The sequence below is a fragment of the Cnephaeus nilssonii genome (genome assembly GCF_951640355.1).
Source record: "Cnephaeus nilssonii genome assembly, chromosome: 1".
Lineage (NCBI taxonomy): Eukaryota > Metazoa > Chordata > Mammalia > Chiroptera > Vespertilionidae > Cnephaeus > Cnephaeus nilssonii.
Genome location: NC_137072.1, coordinates 72,354,583 through 72,377,897, shown reverse-complemented (window position 1 = coordinate 72,377,897; position 23,315 = coordinate 72,354,583). Strand labels below are relative to the sequence as shown.

Below are 23,315 nucleotides of genomic sequence, written 5' to 3'. Positions count from 1 at the left end.
ATATAAGAGGACTCTTCAATTCCCTCAAATGATAGAGCACCTTTCATAAAAGTTTGTCTGAAAAAATGAAGACTGTTAGATTTATATATTTTCTTGCTTTCTTCAGCCACATTAAATGTCAAACTCTTCAGAGAAGTTTACTAGATGCAGGTAGGGAATCCTATTTCTAATCTGTACATTCCATGTGCCCAGAGTAAGAGGTAATGACTTACTAAAATGAATATGGAAACACTTCTCTTTCTCAGTGTTCATCGCTGTCATTGGGTTGTTGAAAATTGCTGGAAATTAACTTATAGAATGAATGAATGAATGAATGAAGAGAGCTAATATATTGAATATATTGAACCAATCCACAGGAAGACCTCATTTTAGTCTTATTTTCACGTTGTTGAGGAATTAAGACAGGGTCATATTATTTGCTCATGCACTCATAGGTAGAGATTAACTTGGCATCTAAAATTTGGTAAATGGCTTTAGATAAATCAAAAGTATTCATAATAGCAGGAATAATATTAGAGCTACATTATTTAGTAAATATTGTGAGCCAGGCACTATGCTTGGTGCTTAACACATATGATTTCATTTAATGTGAACAACTATCTAGTGTAATAGAACTTGTTTGCATTTTATAGAGAAACACAAATTCTGAGAGCTTATTTTCCCAAAGCCACATTAAGCATCAGAGCTCAAAGTTGAACTCAGAATAGATATCTCTAAAGCCTTTCCCTATGTTAGTATAGCAAATAATAGTGGTTTCTTTACTTACTAAATAGCTGCTAAGCATTATAGAAGCTATTAGTATAAGAAGGAATACATTATTTTCAATAGAAAACAATGTGGTGAGTGGAGGTAATGAATAAGATGAAGATGATGAGCAAATCCAAACATGTGAGATACTACTTTGCCAAATGAAGCAAACTCTAATTTTCTTAATATTTCTTCAGTGTGGTATTGAACTCTTCTAATGTAGAGTTAAATAACCAAATCATCAAGTTCAATTATTTTAGAAATTTCAACATAAGTATATGTAACTCATTTGTAGCCCAATGATAGATTTCAACTGCACAATATATTGAATAGAAATGTCATTCGCAGAATACAGTTTAAATACCAAGCAAAGATAAATTCTAGTAATTTTTCTAATTTATTATGATAATCAAAAATACCTCTAGAAATTTATGAGTGAACAAATATAGGGTTCAGAACTGTAAAGGGGGATTTCAATTTGGAAAATTTCCTGTTACGCATATAAAGCCTCTTTCTCTGCACCCCCCCACCCCCCAGCCATGCAGCACTCTAATAGCCAGAATTATCTGGAGGAGAACTTAAGAGACATGTGAGTTTTATTATCAATATACTTTTATCTGAAACTTAAAATCACATTAATTATTTAGGGGGAGTGGAGTGGGACAAAGAGATAACAAGAATGATGGTGGAAAGGGATTCAATTCTACCTTTAACACTCACAGTGTCCTGTTTCAGCATTAGCATTATGGTTGCTCAGTTTCTTCAGAAATCCACTTATGAAGAAGTACAAACCATAGTTAAAGAGTTACTAGATTTTGCAGAGAAGTGCAAGAGCCTCAAGCTAAATGAGTCACCTTCAGAATGCTCTTACCAGTTGGTATGTGAATCATCTTGTGCCTTCTCTCTCTCTCTCTCTCTCTCTCTCTCTCGCTCTCTCTCTCTCTCTCTCTCTCTCTCTCTCTAACTAACTAAATTGCAACCAAAACATGTTGTTATAAGGAGGGCTCACTGAATAAATTGGTTGAGGATTGTAAGGCAGCAATATGCACATATTCATACTTAAGATATAATCTTTATAGTTTTATAAACTTATAGTTTATCAGTTCATCTCTAGGACTCTTTGAATAAAACATTCAAGGGAATGAATTATAGCCTAAAATGTCAATTTGTTAAGTTGGTTTCTTTGCCTCTATCACTAAACTACTATAGTCTGACATCTTTGTATAAAAGTTCCTGGGAAAATGAAGTACTAATTTTAAAATGTTTCTTAGAGAATATGTAAGAGAAAAAAGAAGTGAATATTATTATGGGCTCTTTTCCAAGTTAGTAGATAATCTTGGAATCTTAGGAATTATTATTGTTTCTTATAAAGTATGTCTATCTTATGATTAGCAAATTCTTGATAAACACTAACATATTCTTCTATCTATCTATCTATCTATCTATCTATCTATCTATCTATCTATCATCTACCTACCCACCTATCTACTTGATCAATTATTCTCATGGCAAAAAATTTAAAATACAAGTGAGTAGTTTTCTTCTTTATTTGTAATATTTTATCCCCTTTTCTAAAGCCTACCTTTTATTAGACTGTATGTAGATAGAGAAAAATCATTAGTCTTATTAGAAACAGATTTTAAATTAAGTACTTATGTCAGTGGCTAGATTCATTTATTTTATAGTGATTTCTTCTTATTTACATTTCAAAAGCTGAAGATTTTACTCCGTTATCCCCCAAATCTTAAAACATTTCATTTGAAGTTTATACTATTCCACACATTTACTGCCACCAAAAGACATTTGAAAACTAACTGAGTAACTACATTTCCACTTGAATATTTGACATTAAATACACATTGCTTCAGAGTTCAATTCTTAATATAAGTTTCCATGGAAATAAAACTAGGAATCCAGGAAAGCAAACTACTATCTATTTATTGGTAGATAATTCTCACTTAAAATATATTGATTTCTTTAGGCCCTGGACATTCTGGCTTACGTTTATTTTAATAACTATGAACTGTATGAAAATGAAGTAATTACATAGGAATAATAAATTCTATTTGGTCAATGTCCAACATGTGGGAATTTAGACTTAGAAACCTAAAAGACTTTTGTTCAGAAGAACTATATCCAGGGACTATTGGATATAAAGTGTAACATTCTGCACTCAGTTGCCTATTAAAAAAAAAAAAAAAGATTTCTGCCCTGGCTGGTTTGGCTCAGTAGATAGAGCATTGGCCTGGGGACTGAAGGGTCCCAGGTTTGATTTTGGCCAAGGTCACATGCCTTGTTTGTGGGCTCGGTCCCCAGTAGTGGGGTGTGCGGGAGGCAGCCGATCCATGATTCTTTCTTATCATTGAGGTTTCTATCTCTCTCTCTCTCCCTTCCTCTCTGAAATCAATAAAAATATATTTTAAGAAATAATAATTCCTTACTCTTCCTGTGGTTAGGAATGTAGAACACACATGCTTCCTTTTTAAGTTATTATTTCCTCCTACAGATGGCCACCTTCTTAGAGCATATATGTAATAACCAAGGAATGGCTGACAAACATGAATATTCTGACTGTTGCAATATAAATAACACAGCAAGACATAAGTGCTTCCTATTAAATAAAAAAAATGAAGCAGATTACAGGGAAATATTGCAAATTCCTAATCTTGAGCAGATTTGTGAGGTGAACAAAGAGAATCAAGTGTTAGTGAAGAAGAGGTAAGTCATTTCTCCTTGCCATTGTCTTTGAAGAAGAGTATTTTCCAATTTTGAAGACAGGTCTTTTTTTACATAACAACCTCTGAGAACACAATGCTTTATTACATGGAATTAAAGTGAAAATTTGAGCATATATATATATTATTGGTAGATAATTCTCACTTAAAATATATTGATTTCTTTAGGCCCTGGAATATATATATATTCCCCCTCTGACTGACAATTATGGTCTCAGAGAACTCAATAGGGTATGGAAATGTCTGAGCCATGAAACATTAAAAGTGACTAGAACCTATAGAACCTATAATGGACCCATCTCCTTAAAGGTTAGGTTAGTCAAACCAGAAGCAAATGATGTTGAAATGTACAGTCAAGCAGGTAAAGCAGGTAAAGCGTAATAAACAGAGAGCAGGTAATACCTCAGGCAAGGGGCTGGCATTTGGGATGTTCATCAGGGGTGGTATCTGATAGGCATGGACACAGAGACTGTTATTGGGACACTAGGAATAAGTAACAATTGTATATGTCAGAGATGAGTTTTCTACTCAAGAACTCTGGTTCTATAATTCCCACCTGGAGTGGACAGCATATGGCAAATGGGTAGGCAAGCTCATATTTTGATTTTCTAGTTAACACAGAAGGAGTCTATATGTTGAGAGCAGTGTGCTAGCAAGTGGCTGGGGTTTAGAGGCAGGAAATCAATATGCAGAGAGGTAGAAATGACAAGAGAAATACAAGACTTCAGTTCTCAAGGAATCCAGTTCTGGCCATCTTATCAACACAAGCTCAGGCACCAAGAATAAGGCAAAGATCTGATTGCTGGATCTAGAGTGCAAGATCATATAAGTTTGGTTTCAGGTTTTAGTCATGAAACTCTAGGCCAGAGATGAATGGGCAGACAGGGTGACAATGCTGAATAATTCTAATTCTTTTAATTCACCCATAAAAAGGGCGGAATTGCCGCAGCAATTACTGAGCCTTCAAGAAAAAAATTAAGTGGCCTCAGCCACATAGGGAGAAAGGATGATGGAACAGAAATTGGATAGGGTCCCAACTTGTCTGACATTAAGGGCAACCAAACAGGAATGGAAAAATGGCTACCCATTTACTGTAGGTGAGAATTATAGAATCAGATTTGGGTTGAACTTTCAGAGATTAAAAATTCTAACCAATACTCAAGCAGCAAATTTAACCTCTTCTTAAATATTTACAATAAAGTCAGTAATTAAGGGACTAATTTATATGCTGATTTTAACTTATGTGCATACAACTATAAGTATTTAAGGGACAAATAATTTTCTAATTACTTGCCTCATAATTATAAGCCAAGAACTTGAATTAATTCTCAACCAAGGAAACAGTAATTTATATCAAAGCTGTAGAAAAAGTCAGCTACTTTGGACTGAAAAGATAGCACAACAACTTTCCTAGTCTAGAAAGAACTTCTAAATTTAACTCTTCTGTACTTGTGTATAATCCTGCACTTCCAATTCAGTTTAGACTATTGAGTCTTCTCATTTCTATGCTTATGTAAGAGTGAAAAGTTTTGATTACTGATTCTCTTTCCCCACCGCCCCAGATATACAGTTGGTCACCTCATGGGACTCGGAATATCTGACTAACCTCACAGTAATCTATCTATTGTAAACATTTGATGCATTTAAGTATAGTGCTAGTTCATATCTTTCACCATGATATTCTAGGTGTTACACGTCAACAAAACTAAGTGAACCCTAAATTGTTTTTTAAATATATTTTTATTGATTTTAGAGAGGAAGGGAGAGGAAGAGAGGGAGATGGAATCATCAATGATGAGAGAGAATCATTGATCAGTTGCCTCTTGCACACCCCCACTGGGGATCGAGCCCTCAACCCAGGCATGTGTCCTTGATCAGAATCAAACCCAGGACCTTTCAGTCCACAGGCCGACACTCTATTGACTGAGCCAAACTAGCTATGGCAACCCTAAATTTTTAAGAAACAGCATCAGCACATGTTCTTGAACTCCAAAGTACACAACTTCGGGTTTGTCAAATTACAGGTACATTTATGAAACTTCTAGAAAGCATCCATTCTTGTATGGACCCACTATTCTGGCCATGTCTGCTTGCTATGAAACAGCTGTTCAGTCATGTTGCCAAGAAGAAAATAAGACTGAATGCTTCCAGATAAAGGTAAGATACTCGTATGTCAACTGTTATTCAGGGTGTATAATGCAAAGTGTGGGCTGTGGACCAACGGCATATGCATCACCGGGCAGCTTGTTAGAAATGCAGAATCTGAAGCTCTTCTCCAGACCTACTAGACGTGACTTCATTTTAACAAGATACTTAGGCGATGTGTATAGTCATATAAATTTGAGGAGCATGATCTAGCATAGATATTACTCCATAATAAATATTTAATATCTCATTTACTGTTGCTACATAACTGAACACCCCAAATTTTAGTGACTCAAAACAATCATTTTATTCTGTCTCACAATTTCTGATGGTCAGGGATTCAGGAAGGACTCATCTGAGCGCTTCTGTCTCATGGTCTTTCATGTGGTTATCATCAGACAATACTTGGGTCTGGAACTATGAAGGGCTGAAACACCAGGGGGGTGCTTCAACATCTCTTTCTTCTCATATAATCTCAGGGCCTCTCCAAGCAGTCTCTCCGCTGTTGAAAAAAGAATGCAAAAACCTATAGAGAATTTTTAAAAGAATTTATTTGAGCCAAACTGGTGACACGGTCAGGAACCAAAATCTCAAATGCTTGGGAAAATGGCAGTGTGGTAGTTTTATACATTGGAAATTAAGAAGGGAATGAATCTAAAGAAGATTACATAAAGATGGGAGAAAGCAAGGAAGGGCTTGGCTTTCAGGATAGTTAACAAGATTATGAAGCATTTCAAAGATGTTAACATAGATGTATAGAAACAATGGACAGGACTTGCTTAAGGCAAAGATAAACATTTTGCTAAAATGACAGCCCACCATATGGGCCCAGTTAGGAAGCTGTGATCAGATCATCCTGTGAGGTTATTTTTGGTGAGATTTATTATAGCGCCTCTTCATTGTCCACAATGCCTTAACTATTTTGAGCTTCCTTACAGCATGACAGCCTTGGCAATTCCACTGCTTTCCCATGGCCAAAGCCTTTAAGTATGAGTATTCTAGTGGGTAAAGCAGAAACGGTATGGCCTTTCATGACCCAGACTCAGATGTTACTTCTGCCATACTCTATGGTTGAAACACCACGAAAACTCATCAGTTTGAAGGGGACAGTATATAATAATCTTGTACCTCTTGATGGGAGAACTGTCAATGTCTCACTGTAAGAAGAGCATAGGATAGAAAATATTGCTGTAGTCATCTTTGGAATATACAATCAGCCACACTTAACTTTAACCATGTGGCATTTTGTCCTTTACTAAATTATGTATAAATAGTTGTAAATGTGATTAATTTCATGATAAAAGTATGTTTTGTGTGTGCAAATTAAAGGTTCTAAATATCAACATACAATAACCATTTTTTTCTAGAGGAGGCACCAGGTGGATTTTCCAAAGTTTGTGATGAAATGAGTAGTAGTTTGATAATCATGTTGATGAATTCCTGAAGGCTAAATGCAGTGCCGCTTCTTCCTTGCTGTTTTTTTTTTTTTAATCTTTTCAGTGAGGTTTTTATCTCATATTCCTCTAAACTGCTATTTCTCTATTCCTTTACACCTGTTTCTCCTGTTGAGCTCCTTATTGTCTACCTTGTGTAAGAAATTAAATTATATATCTAAAGAGTTTCTGGATATGCTAATTATACAATTATAGCTATTATCATTAAAAAAATTTGTGCACTTGGGGGAAGGTCCCTCAGCCTGGCCTGTACCCTCTTGCAGTCCAGGAGCCCTCAGGGGATGTCCAACTGATGGCTTAGGCCTGCTGTGGGGACCTGGCCTAAGCCAGCAGTTGGACATCCTTAGTGCTGACGTGGAGGCGGGAGAGGCTCCTGCCACCGCCGCTACGCTCATCAGCTGTGAGCCCAGCTCCTGGCTTGAGTGTCTGCCCCCTGGTGGTTAGTGCGCGTCATAGTGACCGGTCATTCCACCCTTCGGTCGATTTGCATATTAACCTTTTATTATATAAGAGGATATATAAAAAACATATATATTTTACCTACCTCTTCATTCTTTCTCTTGAACACCAATTCTTTCAGAAGCCAATTCTGTATTCCTAGTAGGACAGTCTTTTTTATTGCTTTTGGTTTCATATTAGTAAAAAACAAAAAGTAAATGATCATGCAAACTTATATTTCATTACCTGGTATTTCTGAAGAATGAGCATTTTCATGAAGATGCATTTTCAAGGTAACTTGATGCTTACTATTTTAAGTTACAAAGTTTTCTTAACCTTAACCCTTGCAATGAAAATTTTTCCTTCATGTATAATATGCCTCTATAATGTTAAGTATAAGCAAATGTTTTTAAGTTAGCTAAGAGTTCTTCTCTACCTTGCTTTGTGATATTTAGAGTCACTGCTTCCAAGAGGTCTGTTCCTAGCAGTTCTGGCTCCCAACCTCAGAAAAAATTACATAACCTATTGTGCAAAAATTGTATCTGTGATCAGACACAACCTTATGAACTAAGTATTCAGAAACTCTCTTATAAATAAATTAGAAGCCTGGTGCATGAAATTGTGCACGGGTGGGGTCCCTCAGCCTGGCTGGTGATTGGGGCTGACTGTGGCCTTCTCTCCCAGTCCCTATTGGGGCTGATTAGGGCTGGTCAGACAGGGGAAGGGACCGTGGAAGGTTGGCTGTGGGAGCGCACTGATCACCAGGGGTCAGCTCTTGCGTTGAGCGTCTGCCCCCCTGGTGGTCAGTGTGCATCATAGCAACTGGTTGACTGGTCATAATGGTCACTTAAGCTTTTATACATATAGATAAATAAGCTTGTTTGTACTTAATTTCAAATGTGTAGTCTTAAAGATAAAAATGATATTTATAATTATTTATTAAAATATAATTATTGTGTCAGTTTTGTGGTTTGAATATTTCCTTTGTATATATTTTCTAATTTATTTTTAAAAATAGTACTGTAAGGTGCAGTTACCCAAAGTAAAAGTATTATGTGGTCAATATAATGTTTTCAGTGGAACTATAGACCTCTTCTGAAATTTTAAACTATTACATTCCCAGCACTCAGAGATATCAATTTTGGTATTATTTTTCTTTACAGATTTTATTTTGTACATTGTGTAATCACTGTAAATATAGAGTTTTGATAGAGATTTAAACATCTTATTTATATTAGAAATATACATCTTTTAAAAAATAATGTGCTATTATTAAGTTAACCCCCTCTCTGCTGTTGAAACATTTTATTTGTCTCCAAATTTTTGCTATCATAAAATACATTTTTTGGGTAATTTTATTTTTATTTATTTAGAAAAGTTAATTTACAATAGTTTCAAAAATAAAAATCCTGAGTTAAAGAATGAACATATTTGGGGGGACTTCATTAATACATATTGTAGAACTAAAACATATATTATAGATAACACTTGGAGACATGTTACTTGAATAAAACCAAAATACAACTGTAAGACATATAGAATGTATTCTAGTGGCTCTTTGGACTTTCCTTTGCTCAGTTTCTTGTTCTCATTTCTATTCCAAATGTTTTATCACTGGAACAAGTGATTTCTGAGAAAGAGAGATGCTATTTTATATATATATATATATATATATATATATATATATATATATATATATATCACCACAACAATAAAGCCCCCAAAATTACGCTGTTGTGTTTGGCCTCTTTCAAATATGACACTAAAATTTTTCTAATTTTGAAAAATTTTTCAAAACACAATTTTACTTTTCTCTTTTCTTTACTAATGAAAATAACTACCATATTTCTTTGAGATTTGTTTTTCTAATTACAGCTACCACCCATCAGAAAATACATTAGAGAAATATCTTTGAGGCATCACCATTTATGTGAAATTGGGACTAAATTCAACCACAAAGTAGCAAAAGCAGTGTAAGTTACCTATTCAGATTTGTGGACTTTGTTGTTGCTGGATCACCCCTGTTGATTAAACTCATTTGAAAAATCATTTATTTTTCATTTAATAATACCTCTCAGTATAGACCTGGTTCTTTTCTCTACACATATGCTCCTTACCCTGCCTGTGCAATAGGGCACACAGGGCTGGGCATGAAATTGCACAATTGTCATCTCCGCCCATTATCTCCTGCCTCTGTTTTTTCTATCTGCTCACCCTTAGTCTCTTCCTCAGTGCACAACGGATTCCATATACAGAAGCAGGTACTTAATTATTCTGCATGGTAAAGGCTGGAGGACAAAAGCTATTATTTTTTCTGGGAAGATAGGAAAACATTGGCTTCAATGTTATACAGAACAGAGGAGGTCAGTGGTGTTTCTTGGGGTGGGAATGGAGGAGGATGAGGTGGGAGAAGAATTTGATGTTATCCAATATGCCTCTTTTCTGGCCTAGATTGTGTTTCTGCCCAAGTTGCCCCTAAAAACATGCATTTGCCTTATATTACCTTCTTCTCCAATTTAGGACAACATTGGGCTGCCTAGAAGCTCAGATCTCCTTACAAGGCAGGCCCATTTTCTTTATTTACCAAGAAATTTCAGGGATGTTGCTCAGTTGTCAACAGAGAGAGGCAAGGGAGACCCAAACCTCCTGTAATTATTGTCTTTGTGATGAAGAATTTTACTTGGAAAATCAGGTCAGATAAATACCCAAATCACTTCTCTAAGCAGCTCAACTCTTTAAGCAATAGTTTAAATGATTAAAATGACTATATTATCCATGATTATGCGTTGAATCATGTTTTTTTTGTGACTTAGATATTGTATGACTCTGGGTGCCATCATTGAAGAAATAGAAAGCATTTAGAATACTCTCTTCACCCTACATTTACAATGTGTTTCTAACCTTTTGGTTACTCAATGAACTAGAACTAACTTTAGAAATTATCAAGTTCACAATATTGTTTAAAATGTACATTTTTTTTTCTTCAGGGAATTGGTTCTGTTGACTAAAAAACAACCTAACGTTAACTTTTCTGAAATTGCCAAACTGGCTGCTGGTATTAAAAATCTTCATCAGACCTGTTGTGAAGGAAATGCAGTAGCATGTGTGTTTGGCAGGGTAAGATCCTCTGTCTTCTCAAAACTCACTTTGACCTTTAAAATACTTATAATTCTTACCATAAGGGAAGAAGAATGGGGGGAGGATGAAGAGGTTAAAGGGGTCAACTATATGGTGGTAGACTTTGGGTGTTGAGCATACAATGCAATGATGTATCACAGAATTGTGCACTTGAAATTTGTATAATGTTATTAACCAATATCACGCCAATTAGTTAATTTAAAAACCTTGTATTGTTTAAATAAAGGTGATAGTGGTATATAATGAATCTGAAAAAGTAATTATAATTTATCAGATTTTGGTATTTAGTTATGCTAAGTTCTAAATAATGAATTAGAATTATTTTCCTTTTGAATTTTCTGACATAAATTAAATAGTATTGAGACTTACCTTTTTGTGAAGGTTTGAAAGAACTTGTCTGTGAAATGAGCAGGGGTGAAGACAGAAACTGGTGTGACAGCTTTCTCTTACTTCTAAGATTCTTTACATATAAAGAGGAACGATTCTAGAATGTTTTTCCTCTTCTTTTGTTTCCAACTAACTTCTATATGTCCTTTAAGATTCAAATTATTCAAGATCTTTGCACTACAAATTGCTTTTTTCTTCCAAAGTATCATATATACTAGTATACCTTTCTTACAAATTCTGTTATAATGCATTATTATTGTTTAATTGTTTGACTCTCCAAATAGATTGTGAGTTGTATAAGTATAGAGACTAGCTTATTCATGCACACACACAGTTATTTGTGTGTGCATATGTATGGATAGGTAAATGTATATAAGTATAATAGTAATATTATTGTAATACTAGAGGCCCGGTGCACAAAATTTGTGCACTCGGCGGGGGGCAGGGGGTGTCCCTCAGACCAGCCTGCAGCCTCTCACAGTCCAGGAGCCCTTGGGGGATGTCCGACTGATGGCTTAGGCTTAGGCCGTCAGTCGGACATCCTTAGCACTACCAAGGAGGCAGGAGAGGCTCCTGCCACCGCTGCTGCTGCACTCACCAGCCATGAACCCAACTGTGGGAGCACACTGATCACTAGGTGGCAGCTCCTGCATTGAGTGTCTGCCCCCTGGTGGTCAGTGTGCATCATAGCGACCAGTCATTCTGCTGTTTGGCCGATTTGCTTATTAGCCTTTTATTATATAGGATATATAGTAAATGACAGAGACAAATGTTTCCTAAATTGATATCTTACAACAATAGTAACAATAGCAAGACAATAAAACTCTTCATTTGTATTTTGTTGACCTAAACATGGAAACAACAATATGGTCTATTTAAAAGAGATTGTGACACTTGAGTAAGGTAAAAAAGAAAAGCTTTTCTAATTAGAATGAGTCACTACAAATGATTTTTTTGGTCTCTCAGTTTGCCAAAGATAAAGCAATATAAGATGAGAAGTTTTTTCTCTTGTGTTCTATTAATAACAATAAATAAATAAATAAATAAATAAATAAATACGTTAGAATGAAATCATCAAAAACAACTGCTCCCTTTTCTGTTTTAGAGCCAGCTTATGAACTACACCTGCTCTAAACAGGCTCTCCTCTCCAGCAAGATCACTCCATGCTGTGCACTGCCAGTGCCATTCAGAGGGGAATGCATTATCAACTCTGAAAATGACAATAAGCCTCATCTTTCATCCCTGCAACTCAGCAGGTTTACAGAAGATCGATTTGTATGCAAACAATTCACTGACAAGCAAGATGATTTCCTACAAGAGTAATACAGATTTTTGTAAAATCTTAATGATGGAATATTATATTTCCGGATTATTTAAAATGGTATATAGAGTTGTAAACTTAAATGATGACAGCGGTTACACAATGATGTGAATGAGCAACTAAATGGGAACTGTGACCAGCAGGAGATGTTTTGTGGAGTCCAAAGTTGGCAGCACTACATAACTCCAGCCACATGTTACCATATTGGAATGCAGGCTTTGGGTGGTTAGGTCTACTTCATTTTGAGAGATTCTGGGAGTCTTTTAATTTTTAAATGTTGACAACTAACACAGGAACTTTTTAAAAAATGCAGTGGGGGTCAAATGTTTGCAACCTTTTCTCTAATGGACTTAGAGTCCTCTAAGTAAGAGCTTCAGAATGATATATCTGGTCAGCTCTTCTATTTTATTTTAATTATTAGTTTCAAAAAACATATTTCTTATTGATTTCAGAGAGGAAGGGAGAGGGAGAGAGAGATAGAAACATCAATGATGAGAGAGAATCATGGATTGACTGCCTCCTACTGGGGATCGAGCCCTCAAGAGCATGTGCCCTTGATTGGATTTGAACCAGGGACCCTTCAGCCCTCGGGCCAATGCTCTATCCACTGAGACAAACCAACTAGGGCAATTCTTCTATTTTAATTAATACTTACTCCCAAAGCCATAGTGTGGCATTTAAAGATTAGAGATATGGATGGAGTATCAATATCTCTGGTATCCATCCCCAAGTGCATATTAATTTGTGCATAAGACAAACTGATTTCAATATTATTGTCTGGTTAAAATATTTCCAAGATCACTTTGTGAAATATTATTTGGATTTGTAGAAAGTCCATAGCTATATTTCGGAATTTGTATTTGATATTGGCTTAAAAAGTAAGTGTCTCTTCCTGAACCTACTTATTCTATCTAAACTTGCATCTGGTACTGAAAAAGTTGATAGGCCTAGCTTTTTAGTGGTTTTCACATTAGACTATGAGTTGGGAGACTGGATTTCCAATCCAGCTTTGCCATTTGGCATGTAGGTCAAGCCACGAAATTTCTCCAGGCTCTTGTGTTCCGACAGTAAACTGAGGAGGTTGGATAAGATGGCTTCTAAGATACCTCCTGCAATTCTGATTCCTTTGAAAATATACTAGACTCCAAATTTCCTTTCTTGTAACCCAGAAGAATGGGTAGATTATGCATGAACTACTCATGCTTGAAGGTTTATATGGAAAAGAAGGAAAGATGGTGATTTAATATCTAGCCAGTCAGCACTTCTTTCAAAAGAATTGTAATACTTATAAAATCTAGCCTCAACAATCATTGAGAAAAATGTGTTCTCACCCAAGTACTTGAAATTAATTTCTAATGAAAGTAACTAGAGATCCTAAGCCAAGAACTATCAGCTAATTAGAATATTTTAGGTTCAAGTTCTGGATCTGTCACTCATTACTGTGTGACTTTATTTAAAAAATTATTTATTATTATTTTTTTAAATTGATTTTAGAGCGAGACGAAGGGAGACAGATAGAGATATGGAAACATTGATGAGAGAGACACATCGATTGGCTGTCTCCTGCACACCCTTTACTGGAAATCGAGCCTGCAACCCGGGCATGTACCCTGACCATGGGTCGACAGTCAACTACTGAGCCATCCCGACTTGCCTACTGTGTGACTTAAAAAACATCATATATTTTATTGATTTGGTTTCCTTACCTCAAAATGTAGTCAATAAAATTACCTCCCAGCCTCCTAAGGTTTCTAAATGTTTAAGGACAGTTAAATATTGAATACATTACAGAATTATAATTGGCTTTTGAAAGAAAACTCATCGCCTTTGAATTTTACTGTTTACTTTCAAATATGTTCATATGGATACAGGTTTCTTTATGAATATTCAAGAAGACATCCAGAGTTGGCAGTTCCAGTGATTTTTAAGAGTGGATTCAGTATATCAAAAGTTATTGGAAAAATGCTGTAAATTAGAAAATCCTCTGGAATGCTATAGCCATGGGGTAAATGCCTTTTTATTGTTTAACCTGTTACTCATAAGTGATTACAGGCACAGGAAAAAATACAGTTCTGTTAGTAGGGCCATACTTTCGTAAGATGATTATACATGTTCTGGCTAATTTCACTACACATGGACTATCACTGTCATCTAAACCAAAGGCCACATCATCATGCCACAGTGACTCTGTGCAAGTCACTGTCTTAGAGATTCTGTATGTCCTGGAAGCTTCACTGCGCAATCTCCTCTTTAAAGTGAATGTCTGCTTGTCACGGTAGCAGGTAGCATGACAGCCCAGCCTGTTGGGAAGGTCTACTATTTCTGCCAAGCAGGCCTGGAAATTGTCCCTATTTCTGGCCAGAAATCATATTGTTCATAGGCAGCAGCTCCTGTTATGCATTTAACATGAAAAATGCAGGTGGCCTTACAAATCTGATTATTTGATTGTTGTTGTTTTTTTTTTTTGGGGGGGGGGGCGGGGGTATCAGGAAACAGGCTTTTGTTATTCTAACCAATAGCTTACATATTTATATAGTGTGGGGAGGAGTGAGAGTGGAGGGTGAAGGGAATCTCTTGACCTGTCTGGGCATGAGCAGGTACACTTAGCATCCTCCTGTTCACAGAGAGAAGGATAAATGAAGGTGATGTAGTCTCCTATAGGTTAGCACCCTCTGGTGGCATCACCAGGAGACCTCCACAATAATCATCATGGTAATAACACCCAAGGAAACATGGATGATTAGAGTTAACACAGCAAATTTATACCCAGTGTTCTATTTGGTCCTCATATAGGCTTGGTATCAAGTAATGCCAGAATTACTAACAACATTTTATGATGAGAGCATTGAATCTCAGAAGGTTCAAATGACCTGACCAATGCCATACAGGCAATAAGGACAGGGCTGAGGCTTAAATCCAGGCAAACAGTTTGCATGTCTGGCAAAATTTTCCCTACAACAAACACGGCCTATCAGGATCAGGGGGACTTGGTTTGGTGCTCCTACCAAAGTATTCAGCCTGCAAGGTCACGTGTATCTTCCTAACAGAATTAATTTGTGTGTTCAAAAACTCTGAATTTACAGTTATCACTGAGAATTCCCTTTGATTGATTTAATGTGGATTTAATGTGGATTTGTGCAGTGTTTTACTATATTCAAGGCTGCATGTTTTTATTACACCATCACTTCTTAATACATGTCCATATTTCTTTACCTATATCTTTTTCTCTATATTTGCTGTTTATGTAAAAAGACAGTATTATTAAAAATAACCAGTAAACACACACACACACACACACACACACACACACACACACACACACAAAACACTGACAAATTAAACTTAGATCTATAAACTACTGTTAATGCTCTTTTGACTTGATGAATGATTTGGCTTATGCATGTAAAATATGCTATTTCATCACAATGAGTTTTTATCATGGAAAACTGAATATTAATTTCATTGTCCCACTTTTTTTCCCCACAAAGTACATGGTCATTCCTGTTTTAGCAAAATGTGTTTTTCAAGATTTGTTAACTCAGTAAGTAAATAAAGCCCTGGGTTTAGGAAAACAGCTACATTAAATTCTTATAGAAGATGGTTTTGCAATATTACCTGAGATATATTTTTACAGTGATAGATAAACACTGATTATCTTTATTTTTCAGAAAGAGATGTTCCAAAGAGTGGTTCATGAAAGCCACGAGCATGTTAAAAATCATTGTGATTTGCGTGAGAAATTAGGAGACAGTAACTTCCACGACAGGTATGCTTGTAAGATATTGTCCAGATTTATACTTGTTTAGTGAGCTTTTGCTAACTCCTTATGCTGAGAGTTTCAAAGAGTCTATATCCAACCTTAAAACCTCAGAGGCTAAGGAAAAAAAAAATCAGTTCAGAATTAACGTAGCTATCTTCGTCTCGATAAGATAGATGACCACATAACTTTTCCTCTGTTTTCCAGGCCAGATTCCAGATCTCAGTCAATGCCCAGAGGTTAAGGAGCCAAGCAGGCCCTGGCTGCCTTTCTGCAATCCCACAGAGGGGCTCCCTCCCACACACCTGGACATTTAGCTTAGGGCTTTGCCTGCAATTTTGAGCCAAAGCTACAACAGAGATCTAATGTAGGGTCCCTGTGTCCATTTCAAATCAGGTCCATATAGCAAATTTAGTATTGTCACCACTGAGAGTACAGATGAATGGATACCTTAGTTAATTGCCAGAGGGAACACACACAACTTCTTATGTGCAGAGAGACTGGTAAATCCCACTGTATTTCAAAGGTTAATATATCAAAAAGCAAAAGCCAATTTTTAGGAGTCTTTAGGATCACACTGCAATAGTCTATTTAGAAAAAGATTATTGAGGCAAAGTTCAGTTTGACATAGTGTCCCGTAGTATTATTGATCTTAAATTAAATGTCCAGAATAATGGATCCAGAAAAATTGTTCTTGTTTCAGAGAGAATATGTGGCTTATTACTTTTCTTTTATGTTGTGTTCAACTGCTAATGTCTACTTTAAGGATTAGATCTCTGGTTCTCAAACTTTAGAATTACCTAGAAGACTTGTTAAAATACAGCCCTACCCCAAGAGTTTCTGATTCCTAAGTCTGGGATGGAACCTGGAAGTTTGGGCTTCTACCAAGTTCCCAGAAGTGCTGATACAGCTTGTCCAGGACTCACAATTTGAGAACCACTGGATTAGGTTGACTGTTTTATTGGATGTTATAGCTAAATCCATTCCCCAACTCCATTATAATATAAATGCAAGAATTGACTCTGATTTTTTTTATGCTTCTCAAATCCAAGTTTGTAGAGTCTTTCTCTTTAAAATCTCTCTTTATATCCCTCAATTCCCACCACCATTATCCTAGTTTAGACTACCACCATCTCTCACCTAAAGGACTGGAATGGCCTTCAGATTTTTTCTTCACTCACATTGCCTTGTCCCCACCTCCAATCCATTCTATATACAGCAACCATGATTATGTTAAAAACAATGTAAATTTAATTCTGTTACTAAGCTATCTTTCCTCTCCTTTCTACAGCTACCCCCCAATCAAGGGGAAAAAATCATATTCAATGACTTCCAAAAGGCTCTCCTTCCACTTTAATTCCCCTCGACCCAGCTCATTTTTAGTTATTGTCAGATCTCAGCTCACATGCCATTTCCTCCAGGAGGCCTGTCCAATTTCCCTGTGCACTTACATTCCATGTGCACCTACAGCACTCTGTACTCCTCTCACTCCACCAAGTGTATTTGTCTCTCTCCCCACGAGAGTGTGATCCCTGCTGATTGTTTCCTGATCATTGCTGTAGTACTTATTCTTTCGCATTGTAGACAACTAATAACAGCTTGAATGTTCTATGCATATATTTATTTTGGAACCTGTTCACGTCTGATTTTGCAGCAATCCAAATTAGCTATCATAGTTATTCTTGATAAGTAGAAAAAGATAGATCAGTCTGGAGCAAAATTTTTCATCTCATGGAACACATAAAGTATTACTAAAATTCTGTAGCATATAAAAAATATGCTTTTCGCCTGTGTGACCAATAACAGGTATAATTTTGATTGATTTACAAGAAAATAATAGTAATTACTTATCCTTTTTGCTCTAATGTGACTTTTTTAAAAAAGCAGTTGCCTATACTTGTATATGAGGATTTCTGGTCCAAAGAATTAACCAATCAGACAGAACCTTATTATGAAACATGACCAATAAGATAACTCTATTATATGATCTATACAGGCAGTCCTCGGGTTACACCAGACTCGATGTACGTTGTTTTGTGGTTACGTCACCATCTCCCATTTATTTATAAAAAAAATAAGTTCCGTCATTTTGATGTATCTACATATGTGCTTTGTGTTTTTTATTATTTATTCACCACAAGTAAAGGTCAGGAATTGTTATCTTTCTTTTAATTTTTTTTTACTGTTTCACTTCATTACTGCTGTGTACGTGCTCCATGTGAGTGACATAGGTGCTCGTGTAGGTGGGTTCCGACTCACTGTGAAAATCAAGTTACATCGCGCTGTAGGAATGGATCTCTGACATAATCCGAGGACTGCCTGTATATTTATTGTTCGAGACAGGGCATTCATGCCTGATCAGAGTGGCTCAGTGATTGAGCATTGACCTATGAGCCAGGAGGTCATGGTTTAATGCCTGGGTTGTGGGCTCAGTCCCCAGTAGGGGGCATGCAATGATTCTCTCTCATCATTTATGTTTCCATCTCTCTCCCTCTCCCTTCCTCTCTGAAATCAATAAAAATATATTTTAATAAAAGACAGGGTATTCACACTGGCAGCCATTGTTGTGTTGGCTGTTATCATTTTTAATTCTACAATCTAAGGGAAAGAGGTCAATGCCCCTGACTAACTTAGTCAGGTATTACATGTTTTAAAAATTCTGCCGCACACAGGTTGAAAATGGCTGGTCTCAATCGATTGGTGTAATTGGGTTTAGGATGTGTTAGGATATGTTAGTATTTATATTTATTTGAGGAAACTAGGAGTGTTAAACATGATTAGAGAATGAATACAAGGGTCATGCCACCAGATGTACTGGCGATGTTTTGGATTGGGAGTGAGAGTAAGAAGGTGAATTGAAGACTTTGGTAATTGTAGAGAAATGGTGTCCTTGGAAATATAGAGAAACTTTAAAGTAATAACAGTTTCAAGATCTGTCTGAGAAAACTGCAGTTTTGTTCTAGAAATTTTCAAGGGCACAATCAGGAAGATTCACCAAATGTAATTGGGGTTTAACTAGGAAACATAAAGATTTTATTTTCTCAGTAGCCAGATCACTAGATTAGAGATTAGAGAAAAGAGAGAGGAAAGAACAAATGCCAGAACAGAGTATCTCTCTGTGCAACACACTGAACTGCCTACCAGGAGACTGTTTTCAGTAATTAATGTAATTGCATATAGTTAACAAGTAAATGACTTTTCGTAAGATGATGAAGTTGTGTGACTTAAATTTCATGGTGGCACAGAATATTCATGTAAATTAATAGAGAGAAGGTAGGACAGACTGCTCTCCCAGGGACATAACTTGAGGAGCGGAAACTCGGATACAGTAGCTAATAGTATCTAAACAGAAAAATGCAAGGATAAAGTTAAAAAATAATAATAAAGCAGCCTTTACAGTCTTTATTGTAAAGACTATTTACTATTGTAAGTCATTTATTTCCAGCTGGAACTGGTTAGGACTGGAGCTAAGTTTAGCAATGGCCCAAGAAAATGTTTTTACAGGTAACAATTTTCATGAATGCCTAATTACCTTCAGTAGTTCTTTTCTACCTATTCAGCTATATTACGTGTGTTATATTAAAAGTCATATATCTATGGTCAAGTAAAGAGTAGGCAAATTACAGCTCTTAGGCTAAATTGGTTCCACTTCCTGTTTATGTAAACACAGTTATATTGGGACCTGGCATGCCCATTGATTTACATAATGTCTACCACTGCTTTCTGTCTACAATAATAGAATTGAGTAGTTGCAGAATTAAATTGTGTCAGAGACTGTGGTAACTGCAAAACCTTCCATATTTAATATCTGGCTGTTTACAGAAAAAAATTTTGCTGACTCCCAGACTAGCTGATACACAAAGTGAAAATAATCACCTATACTAGAATTTATTTCGTTATTTTAAAGCCTCTTTACTTTTTTGTGAAGTATTCAGAAAACATGTCTCTACCTGAGTAACAACCCCACAGCCACACAAATAAGCACTTTTGCAGAAGAGCATGTGCCTGGGCATTCCCAAGAAAGTTTTCTTGCTCTTGAGAATGAATTGTGCTTGCTCCATCTAGTTCATCATTAGCACGACAGCAAGATTTTTGTGTGCTTTTCCCCACACTTTTTGCCTAATAGTAATCTTCAACCATATAGTTGAAGAGCCCAAATAGTTTTCCTTTCCCTCCCCTTCCTCTTCTATTTTCTTTTACAGTTTCTTCCCAAACTAATGGAGATAATAGAAGTTATCTAAAAAATATATTATGTTAATTAAAATTTGTTAGAATTACTTCTAAAATGTTTATTATAGGTAACTATGCATCATCTCTAAAGTTTGGTCAAGTTTACTTTTGTTCGTATTTTTTCTTTCTTTCGTTTTTTTTTTAATATTTTTATTGATTTCTGAGGACTAGGGAGAGGGAGAGAGATAGAAACATCAATGATGAAAGAGAATAATGATGGGCTGCATCCTGCATGCCCTCCACTGGGGACCAAGCCCACAACCCTGGCATGTGCCCTAACCAGGAATCAAACTGTGACCTCCGAGTTCATAGGTCAATGCTCAACCATTGAGCCACACCGGCTGGGCTCTATGTATTTTTTCAAATGGTCACAAGGGAGATCAGCTTTCTGGGTCCTCATATTTTAAAATATTATTTATCCATATATTTGCTCAGTATTGTTGATGCTATGTCAGTTGGGATTCTTTAGTTGTAAATAATAGGATCAAATTGTAGCTAACCTAAGTAAAAATTAATTTATTGAAAGGATAGTGGTGGCTTCAGGAATCTTTAGGAAGTTTAAAAAATAGGCGAGGCAGCAGACAAGAGCCAAAACAGCTCAGAATCAATGACTCTCTGGTCTTTTAGTGCTGGTACACCTCTTCACGTTACTCTTCTGAGCTCTTATTTCTGCACTTTGGTATATCAGTTAATATCATACCAAAGGCTTTCCTTTGGTTTCCCAGAAGTTCATTAATGTCTCTTACATTGATGTGGGATTGATAGGACTTTATTCTTTAAAAAATTTTTGTACATTTTTACTGTTATTGAATTGTAATTTTGGAAAAGATGAGAGACAGCACATTTTAAAAGTATATTGGCAAATTATGTCCAAAGAGTTTCCAGATTGGGAAAAGGATTTAAAAGTATGTCCCAAAGGATATGGAGAAATAAACTGGTAATATTTATCCCAAAGTCTTAGGAAGGGTGACATGCTAGCAGTCTCCCAACATGTCCAGCATTATGGCAAATCAGAGAATGGCTAAGAAAGATGTTTCCTCTTTCTCTTCTCTGTTATCTACATTCCATCAGATAAGTCCATATTTTGTATTTCAAAATCTTGCTTGGGCCTTATCTCAAAATGTGGAGTTATCACTTCTTATCTCGCTCAGGGCATTCTTCATTATTATAGTAATCTTTTCCAGTGCCTCCCTTCTTCCTTATCTTTCCCTAAAATTCTTCCCTCCTTTCCCAGCACTTGTTATCATAACAAATTAGAAATTTACCAAGAAACTATGGAATAAATAAAGTCAGGAAAGACTTATATGTAGAATTATGAGTTCCCCCAATATCGTTAGATTCCAAGAAAATGAACAAGATTAAATATGAGAATCTTGAGGTTGCTTATGTCAAAGTTCTTACGAAGATTGATATAAAAGTCATGGCTTACCAAAGAAATGATCATACTTCAACTCCAGAGGTATATTTTAAAATGAGCCTAAATAGATTCCAATCTCTCTAGATAACTCAGATGTGGTGCTGTTTGAGGGCAGGAAGGAGGACTAAATTAATCGACTTCTAACATTTTCCATAGGATCCTAGGGGCTCTTAGGAGTGTAAGTCATTTATTTCCCGTATGTGTGTGTGTGTGTGTGTGTGTGTGTGTGTGTGTGTGTGTGTGTGTATCTTAGCAGTAGAGTTCTGGGTGTCCCATCCTACTTTGCTAAAAATCTCACTTTTATTTATCACAAATAATTTCTGTTGGAATAACACCTAGAAGGTAAAAATTGGGGAAAACTGCTGAAATTTATGTAGAGGTCTATAGCAGTGTATATGAAGGGGGTAGAGATATTCTGATCTATTTTAGGGGTTTGTTCCTCTTGAGTTCCTGTACTTGGCTATGTGATGATTTAGCACAAAAGTAGCCTAGAGCAGTTTTAAAATTCAGTGAGAAGCTGATTTTGATTGTCCATTTTTGCCTTGCAGCAAAAGCATCTCATATTTTTTTGTGAGGAGGCAGCAAATTTTTATTTATTACAGGTCTGGGGTCCTGAAAGTGGGAGACACATTAATTAAATGTGCAATTAATTAAATCCTTAAGCTAAGGGACTGGGCCTGTGAGAAATTCTAAGACTGTGAGAAGCAGGCTCTCAGAGTCCAACTCAGGAATGAAATAGGGAAGTCTTAAAGATTTTCTATATGGGGGTCAGAGCTTTTTAAATGTTTTTGTTTGTTTGTTTTTCCCTCACTCACCCATGTGCTTATTTCTTTTTTTCCTTAGGCATCCAACCTGATAGAAAAGTGCCAGTCTCTCTTGGGAGGCTAAATGATTCCAGAAATGTCAATGTAGGATGATTGCTGATATCTGCATTTTATTCTTCATGAATAATGAAACCCATGTCTAATATTCAAATCAACAATTATTTTTCAGCTACTCACAACATTGCTCAAGAACACTAGCCAGTTTACACTGAATTCTCCTTTCCTACTCAGCAGAGAAATCCACTTATTGTACAACCCATTTTTATTCTCCATTCCACCCATAATCTTTCTGCTTCTTAGAATCAGCAACAGAAATAGGACATCAAGGCACCTTTGAAGAGCCTCAGGTAGATGTAATGGGCTGCCACATCCCCTGGAAACTGGCTACTGGGTTTTTAGAGTAAAAGTTATCCCAAATGCAACTGGAGTTTCTGTCTATACCACTTCTAAAAGTGATCATCAAAGAACTGAATGAAGTGTGCTTTGTAATAAAGTTACTTTCATAATTATTTTGTCTTCCATCTTTATGCTATATACATGATGCAGACATTGGAACCAACGGATCCTACTATATTTAAATTAAATTGAGCTTTCAGTGACAATTTATAATAGTCTTTTCCCCAGAAATCCTGGCATAAATAACATAAAGAACTTATCATGGACTTTTTACTTTCCCAGATCTCTTTTTGTAAGAAAGAAAAAAAAAGTTGAAATATTTTAG

The 23,315-nt window shown here is 36.0% G+C and overlaps 1 protein-coding gene across 1 annotated transcript; it reads left to right on the top strand.

The window, feature by feature from the left end:
* Positions 1-65: 65 nt before the first annotated feature.
* On the top strand, positions 66-22,955 carry LOC307102970 (alpha-fetoprotein-like; the record flags this gene model as incomplete). Its single annotated transcript, XM_079776782.1, is given in 12 exon segments — positions 66-150; positions 1,285-1,336; positions 1,483-1,624; positions 3,254-3,465; positions 5,507-5,639; positions 9,395-9,492; positions 10,507-10,636; positions 12,150-12,364; positions 14,238-14,289; positions 14,291-14,371; positions 16,035-16,132; positions 22,614-22,955. Coding segments are annotated over 12 exon segments (1,311 nt in total). The 3' UTR covers positions 22,627-22,955.
* Positions 22,956-23,315: the final 360 nt, after the last annotated feature.